Source organism: Gekko japonicus, unplaced genomic scaffold, assembly GCF_001447785.1.
Source record: "Gekko japonicus isolate JY-2015 unplaced genomic scaffold, Gekko_japonicus_V1.1 scaffold2068, whole genome shotgun sequence".
In the NCBI taxonomy this organism is placed as follows: domain Eukaryota; kingdom Metazoa; phylum Chordata; class Lepidosauria; order Squamata; family Gekkonidae; genus Gekko; species Gekko japonicus.
This window is the reverse complement of record NW_015165307.1, coordinates 147,115-171,202: the sequence shown is the minus strand read 5'-3', so window position 1 is coordinate 171,202 and position 24,088 is coordinate 147,115. Positions and strand designations below refer to the sequence as shown.

Genomic DNA, 24,088 nt, shown 5'->3' with positions numbered 1-24,088 from the left:
CCTGTGCAGCTGGCCCAGGGGAACAGCAAGCCTTTCTTGAATGAATTTCAAATAAATCCATCCCAAGAGTTAGGATTCTGACAACCCGAACTGCTCTACAGGAAGGGCGGTTACTCTTAACCGTGACCTTTTTTGGACAACCGTTAGATACAGTAACACTCCACCAGACACATGAAGAGTTTGTGTTTATTTGTCTACATTCAGCATAAAGCAGATGTGCTGTCTGAATGATCCAGCCATACAAACCCCGTCTCTTTCCCATGAGTTTTAAAATAAAATCTTCACTTATAAAACTGAAAAACACTAAAGCATTAAAATACAGAAAGCTCGTTTAACTCACTTCACAAAAGCATTAGCAAAAGATATCCCTTATCGATTTAAATTTGATCTTACATCAACACTCGAATGTCATTTAAACGGAAAAAGGATACCCAGTGAAACTCAAATTCTATTCAGACTAAAGTTGAAATGGGAAACTAACAAACCATTAAATACACCATTAAATGTCCAAAATACAGCTAAGTATGAATTACAAGGTACTCAACCATTAGTGACTGATATCACAAAGAGCACTGCAACATGGAAACAGGGTTTACATGTTTACGGTGATGCAATAAAAACTCAATATTCAAAGGGTATGCAGGTTTAGAAGAGACAGGCTTCACACCCGAGACAACAGCCGGTTTATCTGTATTGATAGTTCATGCTGTGATCATTTCTGCCATAGCCAGCTTGAGAGGCCTGGTAGGAATTGGGAGGCCCACTGTAGTTCTGGTTTGCACCTGGCGAGCTGTAGTTTGACTGAGAATATCCACCTAGAGAGAAGGGGGGAGAAGGTTACTATTAGGCCACCATACAACTCTCACCATCTCCAAACACACAGGAGAGGTCAGCCTCAAGAAGGTCTTGGCAGTGCACTAGCCTGACTGCCATTGGTGAATACTCCCACCAGAGGTACGACAAACTGTGTCGAGCTCAGAAGGGAGAGACTTGACTTCGCACCTGAACCAATCCTGCCCGCCCCCTCTGGATGCCCAAGGAATCTGGGAAAGAGGCAAGCCCCAAGCACTGCACGTGAAGGCCAGAAGCCGCGGGCGCCCCTCTCCCTGCTCCTTTCTAAATGGGATACCAACACCCCAGGTCATCTGGTTTCCTGGATGTGTGTGACACCCTGGGGAGGGTCCGTGGGACCGCAAAGAAAGGATGGGCGCGAAGAATAAGATCTTAATTCACCAGCAGGCAAGGATCTCAGAGCTGCATGTTCATATATTCTGCACTGACCTTGCTTACCTTGGTAAGAGGAACCTCCGCCCCCAGATCCTCCCCCATAGCCGCCATGGGAACCAGCATTGTAGGCGGCACCTCCGGAACCATAGTTGTTTGCACCACTGCCTCCGCGTCCACCGCCGCCACCGCCGTAACCTGGAATGAAGAATACGTGCTGAGGAGAGTCTTGTGTCTCACACGGAAAAGCACTGCGCACATTCCGGCCCAACAGGACCCTCATGGGAGGTGGCCTTTCAGAAAGGGGGTCCTTCACTCTTGTTAAGCAAGGATGTTCTCGGTTCTCAATCACTGGTGTCTCTTCTGTGGGCCCTTGCAACGGGGGCAATAAAGGGGCTCCTTTTTTTTTTTGCCATCAAGTCGCAGCTGACTTCTAGCGACCCCGTAGGGCTTTCAAGACAAGAGGCATCCAGAGGTGCTTTGCCAATGCCTATCTCTGCGTAATGGCCCTGGACTTCCGTGGTGATAGCAGTAGCCACCGGGGCCAATCCTGCTTGGCTTCTAAGATCTGACGAGAACGGGCTAGCCTGGGCCATCCAGGATGGAACAGAGGGACTATGCTAGCTAGAAACTGGGAGTCAACCAAGTTTCCCCAAATCCGCCCCAAGATCATCAAGTAACAGTTCCTCGGTGTGTTGTCTGCAACTCAAGCGGGTCCATTCTAGGTGCACAAGCAAGCTCATTAAAAGTGAACTTTTAACAATGCTCCTTAAAAATTCAATGCTTTCCCGAAATGCTACCTGCACAAGAATCGCATATGATACACGTCTCCAGGCCTCTTTCTGTAGCAGGAACTCCTTTGCGTATTAGGCAACACCCCCCCCCTAATGTAGCCAATCCTCCAAGAGCTTACAGAGCTCTTCTTACAGGGGCTACTGTAAATTCTTGGAGGATTGGCGACATTAGGGGCGTGTGTCGCCTAATACGCAAAGGGGCTCCCTGCTACAAAAAGAGCCCTGCTGACATCTCATTTACGTTATACGTTAGAAGAGATGCTGCCTGAACACCGTCTCGACTTTGCTGATCCCTGTCCTTGAACAGCTCAGCACAGCTGATAGTGTTCAAGCCACTGGCTGTCTTTCCACCATTTCCAAACTCTCCTTGCCCAACCCCTCTAAATTTCTTCTCCGTGTCCCAGGTATTCTAGCCTCCTACATAATCACAACCACAATCTATGCCTTTAGGAACTCTGAAGTGCCACATACCGGAGAGACGCCCGCGAAAGGGTTCCATGGCTCCCCTGCCCCCACTCAACGGGAACTCACTGAATTTATTTTCATAGTTGTAATCTGATCCTCCTCCGCCGCCGCCAGAAGAGTTGTAGGAATTGGAATAGGAAGCGTAGTTGCCTTGGTTATAGCCCTTCGGTTTGCCTTGGGGAGGGCCGTAGTTACTATACTGGTTCTGGTTATATGACTGCTGCTGCTGCTGCTGGCCTTGATGGGACTGATACCCTGAGCCATAGGTAGGCTTTTGCTGGCCGCCATGCGGCTGCTTCTTGCCGACATGTTTGGGAGGAGCGGGAGAGCCGTAGTCACCGCCTTGGTAGTAGGAGCCATAGCCAGAGGAGCCACCGCCCCCTCCTGCATTGCCGGAATGGCCACCGTTGCTATAGAACTGACCTAAACAGAACAGAACACAGTTAAATTCGGGTGGGCAGCCATAGCCGCGTTGGTCTGAAGCAGCAGAACCAAGTGAGTCCAGTGGGCACCTTGGAGACCAACAAAGCTTTATTCAAGGTATGAGCTTTCGTGTGCACTGGACTCAGAATGTAGTTAAGCCACTGAAAAGCCAAGACAGCGATTGAACAATGCCGCATGCTCTGGACAACAGGACAAGAGATGCAGGTGGCTGCCTGGAATACTGCCCACTACACCTCCCTCACTCCAAAGGGCCAAAAGCTTTCAGGCACCACTCATTCCATCTGGGACAACCTCTGCCACGTGTTTAAACCCAGGTGTCCCCCTGCATTCTGTTCACGAGATGTCCACCCTACTTTAAGCTTCCATGGCAGACACGGGAAATTCGAACCTGGGTCTCCCACACGTTAATCACTGTGCTAGAAATTACCTTGAGGTCAGAATGTAGTCTACAGCTCCCCCCCCAAAAAAATATTTCACAGGGCCCATGATTAATCTCATGCAGAACTCTGCCACACATAGGTGTAGCATATTTTAAATAATGCCAACACCACAGGATCCAGGATTAGATTCAAATTTATCAGCCACTAGACTGTGGACTGCTGTGTTCAACTGAAAAGAATTCTAGAACACATATCCAGCAACTTCTCCAACGGCAATAAGATTGTAAGAAAAACACACACACACCCCACTGTAATACCTGGAGTGGGTGACTAAGAAAGTAGACTGCTATGTGAACTATGTTACAGTACTGTAGTAAAGGCCTACCCATAGACAGAAACGAGGAGGAAGAGAATGTAAAGAACTGACAAGTATACAAAGAATAGCTTCTCCATTAAACATACACCTTTGGACAACTAATGATTGTCTGAAGATTTTTAGAACTCTGCAGGTGTAATAAATATTTCCAGACCTGCTAGGAGTTGGGGGCTCTGCTTGTTCAGACTGTGTGACAACTGACAGTTTTCATTTATCTGTAAGGGTCTCTACGTATACAGAATCTACCGGAAACCTGTAGGTGGGCCATCTTTGGCAGATGTTATCTTCTCCGGCTCTCTGCAGTGATGACTCTTGAAGCGACCCAATTTAAAACTAGACTGATGTTTAGTCTTTCAATATTGAAGTGTAACACTGCTGTCCTGAGTACTGACTGTCCCGGTTTTCCTGCTACATTCCTTCTGACACAGAGACTGTTCAGCCATGCTTTCCTCCAAAGAACTCAGAACAGCATGTACGCTCCCTCCCCTCCTCACCGCAACTCTGAAGTGAGGCTGAAAGACCGTGACCGTATGACGATCACCCCAGTTAGATCTGCAGCACGGTGAGGATTTGAACCTGCATCTGCCCAGCCCCTCCAAGGACTGCGTTATGCAGCTGCAATGAGGGTGAAGAATGGCCGCAATTCTCTTTTTTAAAGTACGGCCTAACGTATGGATTGCAACAAGTTTTCAAACAGAAAACTGACATTTAGATCTTCAGGTCAGCCATCAATCAAGCTTTTTGCCCACTAAACACAGAGCACCCGCCAGACAGTTGCTAATTCCCTGTAAATTTGCCTTTTTTTAAAAAAGCCAATTCCATCCAATGAATCAGGACTAGAAACACTGTACTTTCAGTAAATAAAGGAATGTTTACTAATAAAATTTGAAGAGTTGGATTTCTACTCTGCCCTACAGAGAGTGGCTTACAATCTCCTTCCCTTCCTCTCCTCACAACAGACACGCTTGCATTAAACTTTGTTGCGTAAAGCTAATTCTATTTCTGATCTTTCCCACTGAATCCAGTTACAGCTACCAAACTGCTTCAACTGTTAACGGTGCCCATGTTATTGCCAAGGCTGTGGCATATACTTTATAGAAGTACTGAAACAAAGAATCAGAGACTAGATTAAAAATCTTAAAGACTAATTTATTCCCTGTGCCTTTTCATGTTTGGTAGCTTGTATTTCCTGGGACATTACACATACATCTGTTCTGGGCAACAAGAAAGGGTACAGAGCTCCACGCTCCAATGTTTGCAACAGTCTTTAAAAGTGCTCTCGGCTTTTTAACCTTTAGTTGCAAAAAACTTCACTGCAACTAATCAAACCAGTTCAGTTTTTTTTTTTTTTTTAGAAAAACAAACAACCTGACCACAGGTCCTGGATTTTATAACCATACAGCACAGAAAGGATGCAGAGATTAAAATTTGCACATAATATGTCACATACAAGTCAACATTATCCATGCTTAAAAACCGTTTCGGCTGTGGTAGCCTCTGAAATGTTAAAAGAGGTCAGTCTCCTTTTTGAGCTATCTACCCACCTTTCAGGACTAAAAGGGTTAAGTTTCATACAAAATCTGTTGTAAATTAAGACAAGTTTAACACACTTTTGGTTGCTCCTTAAAAATAAAGAGATGTTTTCCATTAAAATCAAACAGGGGCCTTTTGTTTGGAAGCTGGACAAACTTAGATCTTAATTGTGCACAAAGCACAAAGACATTCCTTGAAATTTAAGTTCCCCCTTGGATAGTGTACATCAATATGACCAAGTTCAAAGGCAAGTCACAATAAAAACTGCCACTTTGTAGGCTAAAGGTTCAGACAAGCTGCGGTGAAAAGCCACTGTTGAGAAACCCAGTGAAGCACAGGGACACAGCCACGAACACTTTGGGTTTTGGAGTTCGAGAAAATTGGAGTAAAAAGCTGTTTTATGTGCAATACTTTTAGATGATCTAGGAAGACCCAAAATCATGATAGCCGTAGCAGTCTGTGAAAAAGTCACCTACAAAAGGGGGAGACAGAGCAGAGAAAAAAAATTAGAATTCTTTTGAAGATGGCAAAATGTGCCACATTTTTAAAAAATTATTTTTTATTTCTCTGCTCCCGTCAACCCCCCTCCCAACAAAGGCTTCTCAAAACAACCTGTGCCATTTTTTTCTTCCTTTAAGGGAAATGGGTTTTACGACAATGTTGTATTGCTTCACTTGGCTTAAAGCAGAGAAATTTTAAAAACAGTTTTTAAAAAAAGAGCTTGTTTTCTTGTAAAAGGGTTAGTTTTCCTGAAAGTCATTCATGCCCAGTACAGCACTTCGCATAGTAACCTGGTTCTGAGTTTTTGCTAGTCCTGGGGAGTTGTGTTTTAAGGTTTGCTGAAAACACAGAACACTTACTATAGCCTGCTGTTGCAGAGTTGCCTCCATAGCCATAGCTTCCATATCCAGCTCCTGGGAAAAGAAGGCATCACACAACAGTCAGTCCACAATGTGAACAGGTAATACAAGGGACACAATGGAAGCCGCTTTTGAGGTTAGACAAAAGATGTACAGAAACGACATGTATTTAATCATAAATAGAAAGAAGCCAAAACAAGAGGCCCAGCAAATGGCTATACTTGGGCCGGAATTCAGGTTTCAATCCCCCCACCCCTTTTTTTGGCTTCAGGATTGCTATCTCAGTGTCAGAAGAATAGCTCCCCATGCCCTATTTCAAGGCATAACAGAACGACGGTAACACTGAAGCCTCGGATTATAAACCATGTTATGAAGTTACACGTATAAATCATTTTGAAGTGCAGAAACTAGAAAGGCAGCAACTCACCAGCATTCATATAGCCTCCATGATTGGCATTACCGAAGCCACCTCTGCCTCTACCACGGCCTCTGATATTTCCGCCTCTACCACGACCCCGCATGCTCGGGGGAGGTGGTACTTCAGTATGCATAGGGCCTCCCATACCATAGCCTGGATTATGCTGTTGAAGTAAGTAGAAATCCAGGTGTTTGTGAAAATACATACAGAGATACAAATATTTACTTATTTCCAACCCCATGCCCTAGCAACAAAATGACTGACTTCAGCCCACACATCTGGCTACCAACGAAAGGCTATTTGTCAAAATCCCCGGGTAACTCTCTCTTCCTGGAGGCTGCACAAGTGTTCTTTGACACGCCCCCAAGCACAGACCGCAGCGTATTGCACCAACCTTCACTATAAACTTGGGTCCCCCTCCTCCTCGTGTCGGCATAGGGGGTCGCTTCTTCTTTTGCTCCACTGGAAGGGGAGCATCTGGGAAAAGCTTTTCTAACGCAGCCAGGGCAGCGTACGCCTTCGCCACCTTTTTGTTTGAACCAGCCCCTTGGAACTTCTGCCCGTCAACCTCCACCTTTAAGACAAGATAAAAAGGGTTCAAAAAGAGCTGCACTCGGCAGAGTCTATAGATCAGATTCCACCGGCAAGTGTTCCAAGGGTCACTGTGAATACGCATTCCCTGTCGGTTCACCTCACCTCCATCACAAACCGCTTGTCGTGACTCCCGCCCGTTTCTGAAATCAGCTCATATTTTAAGCCACGGCGCTTCTCGTTTAGTTCCATGACTGGGTTTTTCCCGTGTTTTGTCAGGATCGGTCCCTGCTGTTTCACATTCTAAGAAGTTAAAAAGTATTATTGCATTGATGCAGCATCCGTGATTCGGAAGCAATGCAAGGCAAAGGATCAGAAGCAGTTAAGCCAGCCCCTCGCTAGGGCCACCTAGCTCAAGCTTTCTGATCTCACAGTGCCTGGCCAAGCGAGGCAAGACGAAGCAGACTGGGCTCTAATGCCTCGGTAACAAAGCCCGTTAAGAGTAATACAACGCTGTGTGTGTGTGTGTGTGTGCGCGCGCAGAGGGGAATATTCTGGAGACAGTCAGCAGCAGAGACACTGACTGTGGACTGCTGCTGGTTCAGGTAAGCAACTGTTAAATCACATCTTTCAGAGGGAAATGGAAAAAGGAAAGATGTGAACACTGGGGTTAGTTTCAAGAAACAGAAGACTCATACGGGACAGAGAGAAGAAGGGCATGCAAGGTAGAACAGTGAACGCGGCAATGGAGCAAGGAGGACAAGCGATGTGGAGTCACTAGGGTTATAGCCCACAGGATCCAGAAGAGATTTCTCGCATTCTTAGAACTACAGCCAGTGTTCACCTCTGTTTGCTCTGACGGTGAAGCAGCGCTTGGAGTACAGACGGTTTCCACCACAGGAGGAGCCGTGACGGCCACTGGCTTCGGGTCCGTTTCCTCCGCTGATTCGTCCCCCCGCTCTCTGCCTTCCACGCCAGTAGGCAGCCCCATGTCTTGTAATACCTAAGTGACACCAGAAAAACCAGCCATGTTTAGCCTAATAAGTTGCTGAGAGGCCACTGTAACCTCTAAGTGCACCTACTGTTGAATCTCTAGGAATAAGCGGCTAGCCAACTCAATTTCCAGGCTCAATTCAGGGGTCATACCAAACCCCGATTTACACTAGCCACCCCTTTAGAAACCAGGCCCTCCTTTTTTGAGCTTCCAAGCATACAAAACCCAATTTAGTGCAAAGGGGTACAGTTAGGTGGGGAAGGCACAGCTGGCACTTCAGCCTGTCCCTCAGGCTGAAAAGCAAACATGACAGAACACAAAGAAGAGTTTCTCCTCCTTTAAGAATAGGTCACAACCACCACTGTCAGTTGCACTCTGAGCGTTCTGGTCCTGCCAGAATAGGAGAATCTGCCACATCCCTGGGCTCACAGTCACATAGACAGATCCCAGCTGCTGGCAATAGAGGAAGCATGCGCCTCCATACCTTCCATGTAAGGGGCACTGCTGAGCGAGCCTCTCTGCACCCTCCCTTTGAAGGGATGGATGGATCCTGGGTGAAAGGCAGAAGGAAGAGTTCGCCTTCTGCTGCCCAGCTGGGTTAGAGACAACTGATTTGTGGTCTCTCCCGTGGAAGACCCTGGGAGGGAAGCAAGAGGAGCACCCCTCCTCTTGCCACCTACCTAGATCTGCCCATGGGACCATAGGCCTACGGAGACATTTACTCTGCCGCTCAGCTCACCTGCACTACTTCAGGCCAGGGGCCTGCCCGCCTTCATTTGGCACAGGGAGCGGGCTGTATGCTTTGCTTGGGGCGTGAAGCGGCCCTGGCAAAGTCACCCCAACACACCCATGCTCTATGACTGCGTGACATGGGTGGGACAATGCTCCCCCCCATAAAGCTACCACTGCTCGGGGCCACGGCAGGCTGGAGATAAACACTTTGCCTTTTTAAAACCCTCTGCCTTTGGCACGCTCTCAGTCTTCAGGGAGGGACAGATATGCTTGGGAAGCACCCCCACCACCACGATCGTTCGGGATGGACTGGCACTTCCCAGAGACAGCCCAGAGGCTTTTAAAGTGCAGGCCCCTTGACTCTAGCCTGCTCCAGATCTTTTCTGGCACCAGGCTGCATCACAGGGTAGGGCTCTCTTCAGACCAACCCATATCGTGTACCTCTGATTTAGAGCTGCCTGTCTAAATTTAAGGTGCCGGTTTGGTCCACACCTTAGTTTCTAGGTGCAATGTCTTCTTGGCAAGAGGGCAACAGCTACTGGGCTGTTTGACAGACATTATGCCAAGCTGGAGTGTTTCACACTCCATGTTTTAGGCTTCCAATTCTCATTTGTTGGCAAGTCAAAAACCCCAGTTTATTAATTCAGGAGTCACAAGACCACAGCTATGTAAACCATGGTTTGGCACAATGCTGAGTAGAACACTATAAATCTGTGGCTCACTTTAAGAAAGCCATGCACAAGAACACCTCTTCCAAGGAATACACATTGCATTGAAAGGCAAATGCTGTATGGGTACTTTTTTGTAAACCGCCCCCCTCCCCCGAAAAAAACAACCCTGCAAAGTTTTCTTATCCATGTTATTCACAACCATCTCTTACCTTCACTGCTACGTGTAATTTGGCTGTCTTTTTGGAAGGTCCCGAAGCTTCGTATGTGACACCATCAACTTCAACAGACATAGTAAATATAGGAGCATGCACTGGACCCGTCTGAGACACGAGTTTATACTGCAGCCCAGGTTTTAGCTGGTTCAACTTCATTAGAGCGTTCATGGCTTGTGGAGGTTCAGATTTCTCCTCTGAGCAGAAGAAATTGTGTGTCAGACACGGGCATCGACGTCACATTCTCCCTGTACCATCCACCATCATTGTCAACAACTGTGCTAAGTGCAGAGACCAACATTCACAGCTAGCAAACCACAACAGCAAAGCAGCGAAGGTGGGACATACATTTCTACTTCCTACTAGTTTATATAAAACATGAAGGCCAAGTATCAGCAGTAGCAAGCACCTGGAGAACTAAGTATACCTACCTCTTGCCAACTCAATACCTTTTTTCTGAATCTTCTTTTTCTTTTTGCTTGGGGACTTCTCCTCTCCATCTTCCTCCATGGGACGTTTCAATGGGGTAACAGCATATGTAGTGCTTGGGGGAATCTGGACTGTAGATACAAATGCAGGAAGTCAATTGCTACATGTAGTAACACGTATGCTAAACCTATTCACAGAAACAAAACTCCCAAGTACTAAACCTACCAGTATAGTCAACCGGGGTTTCGTTTTTGGGTTTCTTGGGCATCTTTGAGGGCAATGGATCCATCCCCAAGACCTTGTGAAGCTGGCCAAATGCAGCAAGCCTCAAAGCATGCTAGAAAGACAGAATGTACATTACAGAAGTGCCCTACGCCTCGCTCTTGATTCCCCCCCCCCATGCCCACAATCCCAAAACCCGGCTCAAATATTTCAAGCAGAAACGCCAAAAATCAAACCTCAGCACAAGCTTTTGACGCTTAATATTAACTTATTTCGAGCAAACGACACTTCGTGTCTGGCAGATCATCACAAGACTCCTGCATTATTGGAATGGGACCTTTTTTCCATGTTGTGGAGATTACTAGCTATCATGAATAACTCATTGTGGTTTTGTAACATCTGTAATCAGAACTATACCTGAGCACTCTGTGTGATATCTTCCCTTTGTTGTCTGTCTAGATGCCCAATAGCATCAGTGGCTTCTTTTTCACAAGGATCATAAATACCAGAACCATCTGAAGGCAGGAAACAAGGAAGATATGCAGAGAATTATCCTAAGGTCTCTAGGACTGAAATATTCCCTTAGCATCACCAAAGTGCGATGTAAGCAGCCCAGATGAAGTTCTCGATCAATGGCCAGTGATCTCATCTAGTCTACAAGACAGGTAGTTAAGCATGGCATCGGGGCAAGCTTGCCAAAGCCTTCAAGCCCTCCAAAACAATCTTGTCACAACCAAGTACGGAAACTGGAAATATGGGTCCACAATTTTAAGCGCATTTTCAAAGGCATCATGGTGCCCTATGTATAAAGTCTTAAAGATAAAGAACTAAAGATAAAACAGGCATGTCCAATTTGGAACTGGGCATAAGAGACCTAGAGTAGAACAAGTCTGCGCCAAAGTTTCTCAACAGTCTAGAACCACCTAACCTGGCATAACTATTCCCGATGCAAGGCATTCAAGAACTCTTCTCAGGGCCTCGCCAGCTCCCATAGGCCGGTTGGCTGTTCCAATTGACTTCTCACATAGCAACTCCAGAGGCTGAAATGACATTTCAGAAAAGTTTATTTTAAAACAGAGTAAGCACAAATAAAGTATTACAGTGCAGATGCTTCTGGCCAAAGGAGCCTAAGTGACCACAGCTGTTTTTGATCTACTGCCAAGGCTATCCAGACAATCTCTGTAAACAGTTTGAAAGGCTGGCATTACACCAGCAGTGCCATCTAACCTTCTAGCAAAGCATTTAACCAAACTGAAAGGTGCGCGCGTGCACACGCATGCAAACACACACAGAGTTGAGCTCAACTGGGGAGCTGGAGTTTGATCGGAGAGTGAAACTACTGGAGAATCTTGCCTTGGCCCCGGACAAGTTGCTGATGGCTTTCCATAAAATGATAACCGATAGCCCACCAGAGATCAAAAGTCCCCTCTGGGTCGTCTCTGCTTCCTACTTGGGAAAAGGTTATCACCTTACTATTAACCTCACCAACAGCCTAGGTGAACGATTCCAGCGGTGAAGGGAAGGACTTCCACGTCTTCAGAATAATATGGAGATTCGCATTTGCCCAGCCTCCTAGTCCTGTTCTTGATGGTACAGATCAGGGCTACTCAGCCCACCAGGGCTGAACCTTAGCCAGACCTTGGGAGTCTGGGGGAAGAACTTCCCTCCTCTCTGCCACCTCCCTGTTTCCCACAGCACGAGGAACAGCAGCTCAAAAGAAGACTGCCAAGGCTCCCCAAAGAGAGGGGACCGGCTATGTAAAACGGTGTGACTCGCTCGGTCTTTCCCTGGCTGACTGCTGCAGTGGTAGTTGCGCGCCCTCCTCTCTCTGGCCAGGTGGTTCTCCTCTCCTAGGGTTGAGACCAGATGCAGACTACGGAGAAGAGTGGAGGATTGCCCGAGAGGGTGGATCCTTCACTTCCAACTCCAGCTTAAGGCCTGCAGCTTTGGAGAGCAGGGGCTATCAAGTCCCAGCCAACTTATGGTAACCCCATTAAGAGTTTTTCAAGGCAACAGACACTCAGGAGATGGTTTGCCCTTGCCTGCCTCTGGATAGTGACCCTGGACTTCCTTGGTGGTCTCCCATCCAAGTACTAATCAGGGCTGATCTGCTCAGCTGCTGAGATCTGATGAGACTTGGCGAGGCTGGGATTTCCAAGTCAGGGACAGCTTGTAGCTTACTCATCGTCCAAACCCTGTTGCAAGGTAGGAGCCACAAGCCCTACAGGGCAACAACCCTACTTACTTTCCTGGAACACTGGACACACGGTACGTGGGGGGACAGTGCCCAGTGGAGCCACAGGTGGCATGCCATGCAGCCACTCTTGGCTACCAAGCCACGGAGTATCACTGGTCTAGATTCTGGAAACATCCATCCACCTAGATAGTCAGAGAGTGTACAGAGCCTCTCCTGACACCTGATGGGGCTTTATTCCTCCACCACACCCTTCTACCGCTGCTATGTTGGTCCGCAGCATCCTGCCAGTCTGTCTCTTCCAACAGCTCCATCTCAAGAAGCAGGGCGGCCTCCAGCAGTGCCCACAAAGCACTGGCATGCCAATCTGCATCAAACACTGGACACTCATTCCATGAACGAGAACTACAATGAGACTAGGTTCAAACTAAGTTATCGACCCTGTGCGGTTTTGGAACATCCAACTTCCAGTGTGTGTATCTTGTACACCTTTTACTTAGTTATGTGTTCATGTTTCTAAAAAGAAAAAGAAAAAGAAAGAAAAGGAAATACAATGTGCAAAATTACCCATCCTCTAAGTGGAGCCCAAGTAGGAACACGGGTACACAGGTCTCTCAGCACCCTGATGACAATGACACAAGACTTCAAGCCATTTGCTCTGGCCTAGGACAAAGTAATAAGCAGGACAGGCTCAGTAGTGAATATCAGAACCAAGGTGAGACATTTTTCGTAGTGCTACTTTGTCAAGGGTAAACTATGTACGTATCTTCGCATGTTTTAAAGTCTGTATTGGTGGTAACTGCACAAAAAATTACTCTTAACACAAAGCAGCAGCCATACATCTACTGTTCCACTGAAAAGCTAAACTTTCTTTTTATGTGCTTCTTTAGCAACTGTACACTTAACAGATGCTAAGTTCTGCACGTCTACAGCCCAGCATTAAGATGCTTTTAACAAAGTTTAGGTAATTACAACTTACACAAGTTTTTCTACTTAAAGACAAATATAAGAACAAAATGCAAACCTGGAACCACTTGGCGTGTCGGAGTGACGCCAAGGCAGCAAGGCATTTCTGCCTGTCCAGAACGTCCGGTGAGTCGTTGACTGATAGCGTTTCTATTCGTGGGTGGAATAAGAAGACAAGGTACAGTTTGACCAAGGGGGTTCTGTCGGGTGGAGAGGGGATGAGGCAGTTTCCTAAAGGGCAGCTGAGGCTCCCAAGAATCTCATCTACCTACAGCTGAAAGAATACCCTCAATTACCCTTTTTCCTTTCACCCGTATGATCTGGCAGCTACCTAAGGAGGACAAGAGGTACTAGCTAAATCCTACCCAGGGAAAGAAACCCTACCACTAAGGAAAGAAACCCTGTGCTATGTTAAATAGGCTACTGAAGAAGCTAAGAACTACACTCGTCAAGGGAAAAGTGAAAATTCCCTCCCCACTCTGTTGTATCTTTCAAAGGCCCGTAAACTAAGGGGTTTTCTAAGCTGGGAACTCCCTCCGCCCACAAGGCTCGACTGCCCTGGCCCCAGCCCATGACAGATTGCGTCCTGTTGGTCAAAGGTCCAGCGTCCCTAAAATCGATGTGGTAGATGTGGTCAGATATCAGAACCATAAAACAGTCAGAGAACAAAATCATCATCGAGTCTGTGCTGCAGCAAAACTGAAGCTGGGGGAAGGCGGAGGGTTTTAGATAAGGCTAGCTCAATCGCTCGAAAGGCTTTGAGACCACTGTGGCACATGGCTCACTGGGCTACTGAAGAAATCCAAAGCAGAATGAGCTTTTCGAATACAGGAACAGTTCTGGTGTGACACGTCAATTTACACACACGCTCATCACTGCATCATCAAGTGATGATGTGCATGTATGTGGAAAGTAGTCACACGGCAAACACTTCACTGCCTCGTACTGTTTCCACTGGAGACAGCTCACCCACTCAGTTCAGCATGATGCTTCACAGCTATCACATGCATGGGAACAAGCCCTGATACATACTTAATAAAGATGCAGTAACTTTATCCAAAACTCTGTAGTCTACAATTCCACTAAAGAGGAACTGAACACCACCAATCATTTTTGCTGCAACGCAAACTGCTTTATGTAACACATCCAATATAATGAACATGCAGAAATTCAAAACTAAGACGTCAATTTTTTTTTAAAAGGAAGGACTTAGGTTTATAACATCTGCACCAGCCATGGAAAATGTTTGCTGAAAACACACACACACATACACACGCTCTCTTCATTCAGGGGCTTTGCCCAGCCACAGGCCCGAATATTTAAAATGTGCATTGATTAGGAAGGTGCTACTCAAATTTTAGGAACCTCTGAGACACAACAGTGTGTCGTTACAAACATGATGGTGACTTGCATGACGTTCTGCCTAGTCAGAAATTGAACACCACATTGAACAGTGAGATTTGCAGCCACGGAACGTGTTTCCAGACTGACTGTCAGCAGCGTTCAGCCCGTCATACCTCCAGCTAACATTTTTTCCATTTCTTCTCTGACAACAGGGGATGTCAAGTGGATTGTCAGTGTCAGTGGAGGCTCTTTTGTATTCTTAATGACAATTGCCGCATCACTGATAGACTGGATAATTTCATATTTATCTTCAGTAATACCCTGAAACACACAGGGGAAAAAAATGCCTTTAACAGAGTTTCCCAAGTCCACTCCTCACCCATGTGGCATAGCATACAACTAGCATCTAGGAGGTCTGGGGTCGAAATCTCCACGCGTGCCAGGGAAGCTTGCCTAGCCTACCTCACAAGAGTTAAATTTGAGTCCAGTGGCACCTTTAAGACCAACAAAGCTTTATTCAAGGTATAAGCTTTCGAACGCTCAACCCTTGAACAGAACTTTGTTGGCCCTTAAAGGTGCCACCGGACTCAAACTTTTCTCTGCTGCTTCAGACCAACACAGCGACCCACCTGGATCTACCTCACAGGGTTGTTTAGGATAAAATGGAAGGACAGGAGAACGATGTAAGCCCCTTTGGGTCCCCGTTGGGGAGAAAGGTGGGCTGCAAATGAATTCAATGAACAAACCTCGAAACCATTCAACCCCAAGGACAGTTCAGAACAGTCCACACACCCAAAGGCAATACCAGGTAAATGCTGATGGTGTATGTAACTACCCCCTCTGCTTTATAGAAGGGCAAGTTCTCAGCCTGGAGTGCTTGAAGCTTCCCTGCCCAGGGGATAGTTTATGTTACAGCTCCTCTCAGTACATAATGGCTTTAGAGGTCTCTGTAGGATAAAGAACTCTTTCAACACTCAGAGGTGCCCTCTTATTCAGCATTGTGAAGGGAGCTCGTTTGCAGAGATCAAGAGAGACTTTCTAGTGAAAAGCCAGCACCACTCAGGGTCTCTCACTTCAGCTCCCTCCCCTCCATTCCCAAACTGCTGCATCATCATGAAGGCCGGTGAAGCAATTTTTTTGCTTTGAACAGAGCACCTGATGGGTTAGAAACAGCACACTGGGGAGGGGGCGCTTCTCTCCCAGCTGGTTCAGTGCACTATGACAAGAGGCAGCCTCTTCTTGTGTCATGGGGGGGGGGGGGCAGCTGCAATTCACCTCTCTTTCCCAGTTATTAGATCTATAGGATCAAATAATCTCAGGAGAGATCTAAGAGACTCTTCCAAACACGTTGACAGATTCAGGTGGGCAGCAGTGTTGGTCTGAAGCAACCGAACGGCACCTTTGAGACCAGCAAAGTTTAATTCTGGGTATAAGCTTCCGTATGCCTGCACCCTTAAGAACTGTGCATGCACATGGAAGCTTGTACCCAGAATTAAACTCTGTTGGTCTTAAAGGTGCCACGGGACTCAAAATTTGTTCTCTCAAACATGTTATCACCTTAGAATAATTATAACAGGCACACACAAGCACATGTTATCACCTTAGAATAATATACAGGCACACACAAGCACAAATTTCAAACATTTAAGTAGTGCACAAGAAACTGTAAATGAAGAAGCCTGAGACTACAGGTCTATCTCATATACAGCCAGTGGGAACACTGAACACCAGGACCTGCTTCTGTAACCACCACGCAGAAATGCACAGGAGCTTCCACAGCCTACCCTGTAATGTCTTAAACATACTGAAATTGTGACAGCCGCTACAGCCCCTGTTAAGGGAAGACTAAGAGCAGTTGAATGAAGAAATTAATAAATGATTAAGTGATGGGTGCAGTCAATCACAATGGTGGGTTGGCTGCTATTCAGTGTCGAGAACATGTCTGTCACTAACTATGTTGACACTTTGGTACTATATGATACGAACTGTTAAACAGGATTTCTAAGGATGCAGCCGTAACAGACATGAAAACCAGCTGAGACGATACACCGAACTGGCCTAACCAGGCTGGCAGGGCAGCATGAATTCCATGCAGCAAGCTGGCAGGCTGTGCTCGGGAAGCCCTGTTTATTTTTTTGTTAACGGCAGTTAAATGAAGTTAACGGGCCTCCACGCTCCAAGGCCATGTGGTGATTTTCTTTTTTCATACTTACAGCAAGTTGCACACCAAGATTGTCTGCTACTTTTTCCAGAAGACCAGTTGTGGGCTTCTCCTTGCACAACAACACCAGCTCAAGGTCTAAGTCTCCCTTCAGCAAGAGCCCCTTGGCCACAAGACCAACTCGCATCACTCCACGAAGGGTTCTAGTCAAGTGTTCGGTGGTCTTCGGCTCGCTACAAAAAACAGGCGACAGACCAGTTATAAGAAAAGTGGAACAAACTGTGGGATTTACTCTGCTGGTAAATAGCTGTTGATCAAATGAGCTTTTAGCATGCTTTGTCTTCTTTCTTTTTTTTAATTCTACACATTCTGGTTTTCTGATTCTCTTGGAAAATGGCTCTCAATCTAAGCTTTCCAATAACCAAAAAACGTGTTAGTAAGTTCATGCTAGAAAGCAAGGAAATAAAACTGACAGCCGAAATGGAAACTTTATCTTAAAAAGTAAAGGTTTCCCTTGCTCAAAAGCTAGTCGACTCTGACTCTAGAGGGCAGTGCTCATCTCCATTTCCAAGCCAAAGAGCCCGCGCTGTCTGAAGATGTTTCCGTGGTCACGTGGCCGGCATGACTAAACTGCTGTTACCTTCCCACCGAAGCAGTACCTATTTATCTACTTGCAATTTCTTGCTTTTGAACTGCTATGCTGGCAAGAGCTGGGGCCAGAGATGGGAGCTCACCATGTCACGCGGCACTTGGGTCTCGAACTGCCAAACTACAGACCTTCCAGTTTGCAGTTCAGCATCTTAACCTCTGAGCCACGGTAGCCCTATAAGTTTATCTTAGTAGTGCAATATACAGTGGTTATAGAGTAGTGTTTGTTTCACAACATTAATGAGGAAATTGTATTTCAAAGTTCACAAAAGAAACCGAACTATTCTGCTTTCCCTCTCAACATGAATTGCAAGCACCCTTCTGACCAACTTCACCATGATTCATATTGGGTTACCAAAAGGGCTAGAGCCAGTGTAGCAGTGTTGGCCTAGGACTGGGGAGACCTTGATTCAAATCTCCATTCAGCCAAGGAGCTCACTGAGGCCACCCCCACCAAGCCCACTTCACAGGGAGGGGACTGAAATGGAAAAATTGGGAATTTTGAGAAAATTTAGAAGTTTGTTTCATCACAGTATTTGATTTCTTTATAATGCTTGAAGGTAAACACAATGTTTTATTGTGCTGCTTAAGAAATATGCTTCACGTTCCCTTTAATCAATCTCTCTAGTAACTCATATTAAGGTGTTCTATGTAACACAAAGCAAATATAATTCTTTTAACATGAGACAGGATAACCACAGATGATTTATGCTACTATAACTTGATGACAAGGCCTGTGTACAATACAGCCTGCAATTTCTTTCGTTTCTCTTTTGCCTAGATGCAGGGCTATTTTTGGGCAGGAACACACAGGAACGGAGTTCCGGCTGGCTCTTGAGTTGGCCACGCCCAGCAGGAGCTCATTAGCATAACAGGCCACACCCAACAGCAGAAACTCATTGGAACTGGCTACATTAGGGGTGTGTGGCCTAACATGCAAAGGAGTTCCTGCTACAAAAAAACCCCTGGGTTTTGACAACAAACAAGGTAAACAGAAAAAGAAGCAAAAGGTGGGTGTGGCTGGATGACCACACTTCTGGTAACGTGGGGGTATGGCCTAATATGCTAATGAGCTGTACTATCAGGGGTGTGGCCTAATATGCAAATGGGATTTTGTTGTTGGGTATGGCTTATTATGGTAATGAGTTCCTGCTGGGCTTTTTCTACAAAAAAAGCCCTGCCTAGATGGTTCCACTTTCTATACTTAGCGTAAACGCAGACACACATGTACATGTGCTGGAGATGTAAAATTTCCAGAAATTTTGACGCCACAGAAAAAAATGGAAATATTGGAGAAAACTGAAACATATGATATACTTGTTTTCTTATCACATCTAAACCTTTTATTAAATACATCATCTATAACTTAGTTAGCACATAGAATTGTTCTATCTATGGACCTTAAAAGTATAAATGCCTTAATCCTCTATAAGAAAAGTGCAAGTATGTGTAATACCTGAGAAAGTTGCCAACTGCAGCACCCTCTGCTACCACTGCACATGTATCTTTAATTCTTGTCACCGAAGGAAACAAATGAAAAATGAAGGTAGGAAACAATTCCTCTAGTATAAGAAAGTTTTAAACAGAAACTTTCTCAAATATTTTATTTTTATTTAAAACATTTTATGCCACCTTTCCACCCAAAGGGTCCACAAGTCAGAGTTCCAATAAGCAGGACTCCCAGGCTGTTTGGATACTAAGTTGAACTTCATAACTCTAAAAACAGTGAACTCTTTAATAATGCATTAACATTAAAATCACACAGCATATGGTTACTAAAATTATTTAATTTAAACAAAAGAAATCCTGAAAATGTTAGACTGACCTAGAATATAAAAGTTTCATTTTATGCTCCCCAACCTGTTACAGTTTTTTCCATCAGAAAATCAGAGGAAGTCCTCAAACTTAACATGTCATGTTTTGTAATGAACAAAATGCTTTGTAGAACAAGGTTTCTCTCACTCAAAAACAACTATTTCATAGGTTTTTTTCCAGCACTTTCCAAATTTTCTTCATTTTTACTTATTTAAAACCTTTGTTAGCTACCTTTCTCTCCTTTGCGGAATTCAGCCGCTTACAAGATAAGTACATCATAAAAACACAATAAAATAATTATAAAAGTAAGTTTAAAACTCCAATTAGGACAGCCACTAATAAAAGCTAAATAAATCAAAATGCAGTCCTACATAAAATGGTCTTCAACTGACTCCTGAAGAGTGACAGGGCCAGGCACACCTCACCTGGGAGGGTGTTCCACAGATGTGGGGCTGTCACTGAAAGGCTCTCTATCTTGTATCCACGAAATAAGCACCTTTACCTGACGAGACAGTTTGGAGTGTGCCTCCCTGCAACCTTAATTCCAAGGCAGGAGCATAAGGCAAAAGACAATCCTTTGGAAACCCTGGTACCAAGCCATGTAAATCTTTAAAGGACACAATCAATGCCTTGAATTGGGCTTGGGAGCCCCATCAGCAGACTAGCGGCAGCATCCTGCACTAGCTACAACATCCAAACGCTCCTCTCAAGGGCAGCCCCACTTCAGGTAACTGTTAATTCTCATTTAGCAGACAAACGGCTTCCCTTTATGGATTACTCAGTATCATTCTTTCAAATATCGTAAGACAAATAAATGCTATAATGAGATTTGATGCTATAATGCTACTTTATGCTACAATGAAATATATATAATTCTTAAGGAATATATTTTTGAACATTCAACTATGTACAGTTTGACATAATTCACAACTGTTGATGAAAAATAATTGTTATTTATAATAATTTTCTTATAATAAGTTACTTTAAAGGGGGGGGGAGCCTGAAGGACAGCCCACCGCAATACACCAGTCTAAATGTAACTAAGGCATGGTCCACTGTGGCTAGATCTGACAGAATCAGGAACAGACACAGCTGACACACTAGCCAGAACTGGGTGGACACGGCTGCAGCTGGGGGAACACTGGAAGCCACAGCAGCCACCTGGTTGTCTAAGGAGACTGCTGTGTCAAGCCACACTCCCAAGCTGCAAACCCAGCTTTTGAAGGGGAGCATAACCTCATCCAAGACAGGGGATATCTCAAGGCCTTGGTCAGCTGCCTTTCTAATTAACTCTGTCTAGTCAGGATTAATTTTCACTGGGAAAATTTAGACAGATCCCACATTTTCCCATGCTATACACTATTTGAAAAAAACCCTGCCTTAAGAAACCTTTTACTTATTCTAGAAGATAAAATATTTTCACATTAGTTTTTCCAGTGCTCCACCAAATTAAAAAAAATTGGAAAAATTCTGAAAACACACACCGATTTTCCCAGACTTTCACATCTTGTAATACACATGCATGCAATCAAGGGAAAAGTGCAGCGTTAAAAAACCTGTTCATGCAAATTTTTTCATTTCCTGAAGGACTGAACTGAAGGTTCAGAAGGTCTGAATCTTTTAGAAACTACTTGAATTGTGCTATTGGAGAAGACAGAGCATCTACTAGAACGGAGAGGCATATACAATCAACAACTATTGTTAGCATCATTAATATAGTCAACATGATCCTTGCAGTCCAGTCTGTGTGCTTATTCAGAAGTAAATTCAATTAAAGGGACTTACCCCAATGCAAATAACCGAGAATGCATCCCATACCTCAAACTCAACTGAGTACCCAATTTTTCTGTGTAATACTGAACACTAGTTTTTACAGCTATATCCTGATCTGTTCTTTTAAAAGTATATGTTTCTTACACTTCTATATGGAAATGCAGGTATTTTTTACTGTTGCAATGCCACAATAATAACACTTCCCTTTTCATTACAACTGTTTCTATTTTCAACTTTCACTTTTCCTCATCTTCCTAACTGGTAAGAAAATGTTGAGTCTTCACAAGAAATAAATGAAGTAAATTAAACATAAAACCAGCTTCTGAGTCCAACACACCTAACAGTTTATTTGCAAGTAGAGAGGTTATGTCCAAAATCGGGGGTTGGGGGGGTGGGGTTTAAGATCTGAGTGTCATCATTCAAGTAAAAAACCTTCAAATAGAATATACAACAGGAAAGTGACATAACCTGTCATCCTGGCTTAGAGAGATCTGGATTTCCTTAGAGTATAATTTATAATAACCCAACAGGACCATTTTTATGATATTTTAACTGGCTCTTTTCAACATGCTGTATCTTACTATAACCCTAACTGATGTTAGTTGATTTCCTTCTGCTTCAGACTGCCTTTTCCTTGATTTGTTATCTTCTTTTGTTTATTTTATCTGTACCCCATTAGAGGGTTTCTGGAACCTCTGCTCTCTCCTCATCCTTTTGTGAGTAAAAACATAATCCTCTCCCACTGCAGACAACCATACTTTCCCCCACACCAGTTATTCTCCTTGTAGCACAAAATTTCCTTCCAATATATACCTGAATTGATTTTTGAATCAGGAAAGCTCACGCTGGAATATACGTTTTTTGCCTTTAAGGTGACACTGGATTTCAGTATGCAAACTTAACTAATCTAACAACACATCCTTGACTCAAAACTGATGCTACATGGTAATTCCAGATATGTTATCAGTGTTAGCCTTTGGCAACCAAACAAGAGAACTCCACCGGCAATTTAACAATTTATTCTAGAATAAGCTTTTGTAAATCTGCGCTTACTTATTGTACCTGATAACATGAGCTCTGCCTCGTGAAAGTTTATGCTGCAATAGATTCCGTTCGTCTCTTGATGTGGTACTGTATGCAGCGTGCACATCTTCTCATGAGATTCAGTTTGCTCAAAGCCTTCAACTTCAGTATTACTCAAAACCTGAATATACCCTTTTCTTGTGTACTAAGATTCTGGCAGTAGCAACAAATCCTATGACTGGCCAAACTGAAGGGGTGTTGTGGAACAGTCACAAGTATTATACTCTGCTCAATTAAACATCTCTCCCACCATAATAATGGCAGCTTTTTCTTTGGAGACACAAAGGAAGAAGGTGAGTACAAAGTAATCCAGGCTTCCTTAAATGGTCTGGGGGCCAACATACCTTCAGGACTGCCTCTCCTGGCATCCCCCCGCCGAAGAGCATTACGCTCCACGGAGCAAAATCTCCTGGGGATCCCTGTCTTGAAAGACATCTGGCTGTCCTTGGCCAGGGCCTGATGGAACTCTCTGCCTAGTGACATCCATGACCTGAGGGACCTGGTACAGTTCCACAGGGCCTATAAGACAGAGATGTTCTGCCAGGCCTATGAGTGAGGACAGCAACGGTTTACCACCAAGCCTGGCCTCAATTACTCTCCCCCCTGCCATGGGAAAGGGTATAAATCGGCATCAAACGACACCTGGATTAGTTTAACTGCATGTATTGTATTGAGTTCAATTATTAAATTGTTTAAACTGAATTTAATGTTGTGCTCCGCCCTAAGCCCTTTGGGGGAGGGAAGTCTACAAATATTATTAAGAAGAACCGTTCAAACTTTTTTAGCTTTCCTCTTCATTCTGCTGGACCCAAGAAACATTCCCTACCCCCCTTCACACACAAAGCACATGGGTTGCAATAGAGTCTGTCACTAAGGATGCTTAACAACTGATCAACAGTCGCAAAGCTTGTAAGATGATGGAGAACCTCTGATCAATGATGTCACTTGCCTTCCTTCTTTGTTCTCTTCTTCAGCTGCCGTCTCCATGGTCTCTGCTGGTGGTTCTGGCTGCTCACTGCTGACTTTCTCCTGTTCGTTAATCCAGTCAGACACAGCTTTGAGAGCACGTTCAGTATGAGAGACCATGTTCTGAACGGCTGTCAGCTCTTCCTGAGTTGGATAAACTGCAGAATGTTTTGCCATGACATGGCGGTCATCATTCACAAAAATACGCATCGGTCGCTGAAAAATGAAAAAAACAAAACCATAGAATAGATAGACTACACATTGTTTTTATTTTTAAAAAGCTTCCGAATGGCAAATCCTTACCATTTTTGCTCCTGACTCCTAGCTGAACTTCTGATGAAATATCTCCTTCTTTGAAGCTGCACCAACTGTAAAGGCTTTGGTAGTCTGAGAATGAAAAAATATTATTAGTATTAGTTCAAAATTGGTGTGAAAATAAGATATAATAAATCACATTACTTAACATTCATGCCGTAAGTACAAATCTGTACCAAGTATATAGGATTAACTGTGTCACTATTAAAAGGAAAAGTTGCTAAACTTATCTTGATCACAAGAATGATCAAAAGTTGATGTAATTACACCTATGAAACTAAATATTTTGGAACCTAGCTGGAAGGCCATTCATGCTGCCTTGGAGTTCCTGAAGGCGGAAGAGTTGAAAGTAACCCATTTGTGTCCCCAGGGGGAATAAGTGAAATAAATAAATGGGAGCAAAGTAAACGTCTTGTTTGGCAGTCAGTGGGCCAAAATAGACTAGAAAATGAAAATCTATAATTGAATCTCCTGATAATTTGAAGTAAAGAAGAAATCTGACAATTTGAAGTAAAGAAGAAACTATCAACTCCCTGGG

At 44.6% G+C, this 24,088-nt stretch overlaps 1 protein-coding gene across 7 annotated transcripts; it reads right to left on the bottom strand.

Moving 5' to 3' along the window:
- Nucleotides 1–424: 424 nt before the first annotated feature.
- Nucleotides 425–23,617, bottom strand: ILF3 (interleukin enhancer binding factor 3). Of its 7 annotated transcripts, none has more exons than XM_015410449.1 (20): nucleotides 23,539–23,617; nucleotides 23,219–23,451; nucleotides 19,055–19,111; nucleotides 17,003–17,183; nucleotides 14,963–15,110; nucleotides 13,504–13,595; nucleotides 13,047–13,142; nucleotides 11,214–11,325; nucleotides 10,703–10,800; nucleotides 10,289–10,400; nucleotides 10,066–10,194; nucleotides 9,632–9,831; nucleotides 7,870–8,028; nucleotides 7,191–7,328; nucleotides 6,889–7,068; nucleotides 6,504–6,657; nucleotides 6,077–6,130; nucleotides 2,550–2,906; nucleotides 1,282–1,422; nucleotides 425–815 (listed from the first exon to the last, which is right to left on the bottom strand). In XM_015410449.1, the coding sequence occupies exons 1-20, from the start codon at nucleotides 23,539–23,541 to the stop codon at nucleotides 685–687; spliced, it is 2,775 nt and encodes a 924-aa protein (XP_015265935.1). In that variant the 5' UTR covers nucleotides 23,542–23,617; the 3' UTR covers nucleotides 425–684. The 7 variants fall into 7 exon arrangements, with proteins under 7 accessions (XP_015265935.1, XP_015265937.1, XP_015265936.1 ...); XM_015410451.1 differs by having other exon boundaries at nucleotides 10,084–10,194; XM_015410450.1 differs by having other exon boundaries at nucleotides 426–815; nucleotides 1,291–1,422.
- Between the last annotated feature and the right edge of the window lie 471 nt (nucleotides 23,618–24,088).